The 6,542-nt window shown below is 39.6% G+C and overlaps 1 protein-coding gene across 1 annotated transcript in view; it reads right to left on the bottom strand.

Annotated features, from left to right (window-relative positions):
• Nucleotides 1–6,340, bottom strand: part of LOC104536990 (coiled-coil domain-containing protein 11-like) — a gene marked incomplete at its 5' end in the record, with an annotated part of 11,788 nt that extends 5,448 nt beyond the window's left edge. The window contains 3 exon segments of the mRNA XM_010179746.1: nt 425–528; nt 531–721; nt 6,167–6,340. Of these exon segments, the coding sequence (XP_010178048.1) occupies nt 425–528; nt 531–721; nt 6,167–6,340 (469 nt within the window).
• Between the last annotated feature and the right edge of the window lie 202 nt (nt 6,341–6,542).

Raw genomic sequence — 6,542 nt, 5'->3', positions numbered from 1 at the left:
GCTGCTTCCTCCCAGTGCACTTACTGTGATGGTTAAACACGTATTGGGGTCTGAGATCTGGTGTTGTGCATTACAGCTGGGACACGACACTCAAGAGCTATCCTGTGGGAAACTTTAAATCAGAAAATTGCAAAGCTGCCCGGCAAAAAGCTTGAAAACATTTTCGTTTCCCACAAAGGCCGTGAGAGGCTTTGAATGCCAAAATCCTTTACAATGCTAAGTTTCAAAAGATGTATTTCGCTCTGTAAACAGGAATGCATTTGCCACAGCTCTGGAAAAGAGGCTTAGCATAATAGGACAGTCTCAGATACTAATGGAATCAGTGAAGATACAAATAAGGTAGGGATTAATCTAAATGTCTACTAAGCCTATCATTAGGAGGGCCTTATACACAACCCTGAACTGAGAACGATATGGAAATTACCAGCAATTTGGCCTCTTCTTCCTTCAGCCGCTTCTCCTCCTCTTTGTGAGCACTGAGCGCCGCTACCTGGGCGCTGAGCACATGCAGGATTTCCTGATTTCTGATTTCTGCATCTCCATCACCTCTTGCTTTTCCTTCGCCAACCTGTTCTCTTTCCACAGCTCTGCAAATATTTTCTCCTCCTCCTTCTGTTTCTTTTTCAACTCCTCCTTCAGAGCTAGCTGGGCCAGCTGGTCCTCGCACAATTGCACCTGGTGCTTCTTTATCCACTCCAAACGAAGCTCATCACTTTGTTGCCTGAAAGGCAACAGGAAAGTTGAAAAATAAAATAAAATAAATCTAATAAGCAATCCTGGAGGAGTGTGATGGAGGCTTTTCCATCTTAAAACATATAACACACATGCATACTACATTTGCTCAAACACGTAGGTAGCTCTTTATTCAAATGAAGCCTTGGAATAGGTTTATTTGTCACTTAAAAGCTCATTCATATTCAGAAAATACTCCGAGACTGGAAATTTAGGTTACACAATTGAACAAGAACCACTAGAAATTCAGTAATTTTTTTAAATTATTTTTTTGTGGGATAATTCAGAAAAGCTGCAATGAAAGTCTGGAAAAGCTAGGAAGTCAAACAAGTAATGCAGCTTTCAATTTTCATTTACTCACTGCAACCAAGTTGCATATAAACAGGGATCTACCTTCAGTTGAAGAACACTCAACTATTTACAGATTCTGCTTTCATTTTCGCAAACAAAGCACTGCTGAGATCAACACATGCTATTAAACCACGTTTAATCTGAACAGTATACAAGCCCTTTCATTCTGTTCTATAACCAGGATACAGATTTTCATAAAATCAAGATGTGAAACTAGCAGACAATGAAGATCTGCAAGCATTAAGGATCTGTAAGCTCTGAAGATGTGCAGTAGACACACAGGAACAATGAAGTAATAAAATACCTCGCAATTTCACACTGAATGAAACCATCTTCTGCAGATTATTGCAACGCTGTTTAGGAATTCATAGCAGACATAGTAAAGTATCATTGCCTTAATCTTGAACCACTGCATAACAGCAGTAGTTACAGTGTGAAGTACTATTACTGTACACATTTAGCTGACAATCCCACGTAGCAAAAATACTCACTGTTCATCAAGCAACTATCTCAGGGTAAGATCAGTCTTCAAATCAGGATAGTTATTTAATTTTCACAATGACAGCAATGAAACAAAATCTGAATCCATTCCATTGCCTAAGATTTTAGGGTTGTTTTTTTTTTCAGTTAAAAGCAAAATTAAGTTTTCCAGCACTAAAAGTAGCTGTTTGGTGGTTGCTTTCCCATGTTCTGTGGTCTTTGCAAAGTTGTAACTTTTCTAACAGAATCTTAAGTCCAGTACAAGTGCTGTCTCCATCTAAACCCACACCTATATTCCCCGACCTGGGTTTCGGGTATAGAATTAATAGGAATGTTATTCTCCATCTAGGGGAATGGATTCACACCTCTATGGAGACGACAAAACTGATGTATATTTGGCTTCTCCCCGAGGTTAATTGCTATATCCACTGCCAATGAGGCAAACAGATGTAACTGGTGGTCTATAACTCATTTCTGCCCCAAACCCAGCAAGATGATGCTCTAGAATAGTGGTTTCTTTACTTGACACTGCTCCTTCATCACCTCCTTCGTAGACTGAGCACAGCTCCTGGTATCTTAATATACAGCTGAGGCAACTACCAGTGTGTAATAATTATGTGTTGGCTTATAAGACCTTCCAAAGCTTTACCAATAAAACTCCAGCCTAGTAAAAATTACTTAGGGCTTGTAAACCGCAAAGAGTATTTCCTCAAATTGCTCTCCTCCTGTTCAGGACCAGTGGAACAAGCTGCTGACAGACAGAAAAAGTGACAGTGCTGAGCCCTGTTCTCACAGCAAGAGCCATCCAAGCACTCAGACATACAGTGGAGCGGTGCAAAATCAGAGCTGTGACCCCGGAGGGGAAGGACTGCTACATCTCTCTCTTCATCCCCTATCTGTAAAGCACCCAGGGACACAGAGGCAAGTGCTAAGTGCTATACACACAATAAAAGGGAGAGCAGCATCACGAAAACAAAATTCTCATTTTGTTTGATATCCAGGAGGCGTTTCTCACCTCTTAACTGTTCCCGTCCGAGAAGAAACAGCAGTAATTTGTCAAGTCCCCTTTCATCAACACCAAGTCTTTACAAGATAAAACCTGCCACACTTAGCACTTTTCTCCTCAAATCCTAGGATGCACCACATCTTCTAACTAAATGTTGCGTTCCTCCACAAGAGCTGGGCTTGTACCCTCTTGTCCTGCTTTACTGGGATAGAATATTGGAATCAGTTTTCAGTTTGGGAAAGCTGCATTTCCACCAAGACTGCAATGCTCAAATCTCATGGAAACAAAGCTGATAAGGGACATTTTTTTCGTATCTTGGCCAGCCCTGTTATGTGGTGCTCAAGGTCAAGATGAATACTTACAATTCTTACAATTTAACACTGGGATCCCTCTTCCAACTCCTGGGTAGGAGTTTGTGGTGATAACAGGCCACAGGATGAAATAATATTAACAAAAACATATTTCTCATATGTTCTGGTTATTAGGATTTGAAATCTTACACCGTTAGAAAGAATTGTATTACCTTAACACAACGGGATCAAAGTTCTCTCAGCAGTGAAGGAATAAGAATTATTCTTTTTCATTATTATAAACTAATCTGAATTTAATTGAATTCTCAGAGGGGAAGGGAAGTTAAATAAAAGTTCAGCATGGTTAGAATTTTAATAGAAAATAACCCTGTAATTGCTTGATTTCATCAAAATAATTCCTTCAAAGCAGCTTTTACAGCAACCTATAAACATCTGCTCTCCCAGATGGCTGTTTTTCTTCCTCACTTTGCCATTTAAGCTTCTTAATGTTAAAATTGTGCCTGTGTGTAGCCACTTCCCAATGACAGAAACTGCATTTATTCTGCCACCTCCCAGTTATTTCTGCATTTTACGGCTGCAGTACAAAGTTGCTGTGATAACAACATTCTCTCTGTGGATGCTTCTGAAGTTACCACAAGAAAGAGGATGCAATACGTTTTATGCAAATCTTAAGACACTGCAATTTGCTTTAAAGATACCAATGATGAACACACCCTTGGGCTAAAACTGGCCGAGTATCTTTTCATATAAGCTGTAGCCCTTCACAAAAATTAATTCCAGTGGCCCAAGGACTGGGCCCTCTCTGACCTTGTGACAAAGGACTCATCCTGACTAACACCACTACCGAAAAGCTGTTAAATCTATAACCTGAGGCTGCAGCCCCAACTAATAGAGAACGTTAAAAATAAAACTATTAATTAAAAATTATAACAATTGAAAACAAAACCAGTGTTTATTTCATCTTTACCTCATCCTCTTTTTATTTCTTTTGTGCTGTACGTCAGGGATCGAATGAGCTAGACCTTCTGGAGATGGCAGCCACTGGAAGAAAAAGACTGTCCCCAGCAAAAGCCCCAATTTATAGCAAGTGTGATGGTTATGGAATACAATACCTTCTGATATATTCTGTTGCCCAGCTTGGATCACACTTGGGTTTCCTGGCTATGTCCCCTCCCAACTTCTTGTGCAGAAAGAGAAAAAAAAACAAACCCGAAAGACTGGGGAGCACAGGGGCAGGCAAAAAAAAATTAGAAACAGTCCTTGAGTTGGTTATCGCCAAGTTATGTTTACACCAAAACATCAGCGTTATCAACATCCTCCTCAGAATTCTTTCAAAATAAAGTCTCACCAGCTACTTGAGGAAAATAACTATTTCAGCCAAAAACCAAAAGCAACTTGTTTTCACTGAATCCAACACTGTGGTTCTCTCAGAAATGCAGATCTCCTGAATAGAAAACTGAATTTTATGATTCAATCCCAGTGAAACGAGGACATATGCACAGTCAAAAAGGTTTGGAGACCATTTGGATGGCTTAGGAAGAAGAGTAACAGGTAACAAGGAGGGGTGGGAAACAGATTTGGGACTACTTAAAGATGACAAGTATATTCAGATTCATATATTAGAAGTTGCTAAATCTAACCAGAACTGACCGCCACAGTAGAGATTTCCTCTCTCATTGAAAAACGACAGAGAAGACTTTAAGATATTTATAAGCGTATACCTGAAGAAAAGTATCTGTCTTGCAAAGGAGAGATCATCAGAAATAGGATTTGAGACATTAAGACAGGCAACTGCAGCATAGAAGTCCAAGTACGTATCATCAGATGATGAGATTCACTGGGATTCATTTTGCAATTGAAATAGCTGAAATCAGGCATCTAAAGAGGAATTCACACGTGATTTAAAATCCATTTCTAACCAGGGGGACCTAACCAATGCAATTAGTAGAGGCTGGGTGCAGCTCAGCTGACAAACCAGTATGTGTCTGCTCTAGGCCTACTTTAGGTTCCTTTAACTCCTGATCTCAACAAAGATTCACTGAGTAGAACACGATTTCAGATTCCCAGTGAATATAAAGATACCAACACTTCAACACTTACCTTTAGGTGTCTAAATCTCAAGCTGAATACCTTCTCCTTGGCATGTAAGACAAGCTACAAGTACAAAATGAAAGGCACTCCACACTCTAAACATGAATTTCAAACACTTTGTGTGATGGGTGGAGAACAAAGTAGGAATTATAAATTGCAAGGGCCCTACGTAGAAGCCAGCATGTGAGTTTAGAAGTGCTCACACTGCTTTAACACCTTTCTTGATCTATAAACCCCGTATTTAAGAAACCAAAATTTATCTGTGAAATTAGTTAATTAGAGTTTACACACAAGAGAAAACAAGTGTTGATTTTTATCCCCAGCCTCTGCACACTGAGAAGCAGGTGTCATGGATTTCCATAGCACTGTGGGAGACTCAGAAGAGACACTTCAAGTGATCACAATTAAGTTACATTAATATTATTTTCATCTCTTCCTCAGAAAACCAGATTTCCAAGAAATGAACAGCTCAGATTTCATGCCAAGGCCTCAGGGCCTGATAAGCAATGACAAATCTTAATGACTTCAAAAAACGCTGCCAAGCTCAGCATCCAGGAAGACTTGGCACAGCACTTCAGGCTGCGTTAAACCCTTTAGCTTTGGCTTGTGTGCGATAAATAAAAACATTGTCTTTTTGAACAGTCTTACCTTTCCAAGGATCTTCAATGTATCAGCTTAATAAACATGATTTAGCCCAAATTAACCTTTTATGAACCCTTTTCAGTCCAATAATAGAAAGCTGAAATAAAACCATATGCCAGCACAAAAACAGCTGACTTGGATGCTCACACAGGGCGAGGCTTTTGGCACTGCAGCTGCAAAAATACGCTCATGGTATCTCAACACTTCAATCAAATAATGGAGATGGGACAGTTCTCTGTACCTGTTGCCTTCATCTCTGTTAATAAAAACATTTCTCAAACACTTTACTGAGCATTATGCCATCACAAATTTGAATCCCTGGTCTTTTTAGGCTGCACTCATTCATCAAAAGTCAGAAAAGGACTTTACTCTGCTCCACTGCAAGCAACATAGCTTCTAGCAAAGCTCATAAACCTCTACCTAAACCACATGATTTTTAAGTGTTTTATCATTTAAACTGCTTTCACCTCTCCTTCCTCAGATTATTACTGACACCTTTTTGTCAAATTGCCTCTTTGTATTTACTTAACCCAAATTCTATTTTATGAGATACCTGAATTGCTGCTCTCTTTTTTCAGCCACCAGCTGCTGTCTTTCTTTTTCTCTCTTCTCTCTCAGGAATTCCACTCGCTCCCTCATTTTCTCTAGTTTCTCCTCTTTTCTTTCCTCAAGTGCCTCCATCTCAATGACGTACTTACTTTCCTCTGCCTTCAGAAGCTCACGAAGCCTGCAATGAAAATATTTCAATAAAAGCTAAAACAATCCTTCTACTGAACGATAAAGTTTATTTGTTATTAGTGAAAAATGGGCTCCTTTCTACACTTCTTTCTACACTTCTGAGATTTTAGCTCAGAGATGACTCCTGTCGTGCCCATGGAGGGGATCTTGCAGCACAAGAAAAATCACAGAGTCACAGAATATGAGGAGTT

The sequence above is a fragment of the Mesitornis unicolor genome, unplaced genomic scaffold (assembly GCF_000695765.1).
Source record: "Mesitornis unicolor isolate BGI_N332 unplaced genomic scaffold, ASM69576v1 scaffold43072, whole genome shotgun sequence".
Lineage (NCBI taxonomy): Eukaryota > Metazoa > Chordata > Aves > Mesitornithiformes > Mesitornithidae > Mesitornis > Mesitornis unicolor.
This window is presented reverse-complemented; position numbering and strand designations above follow the sequence as displayed.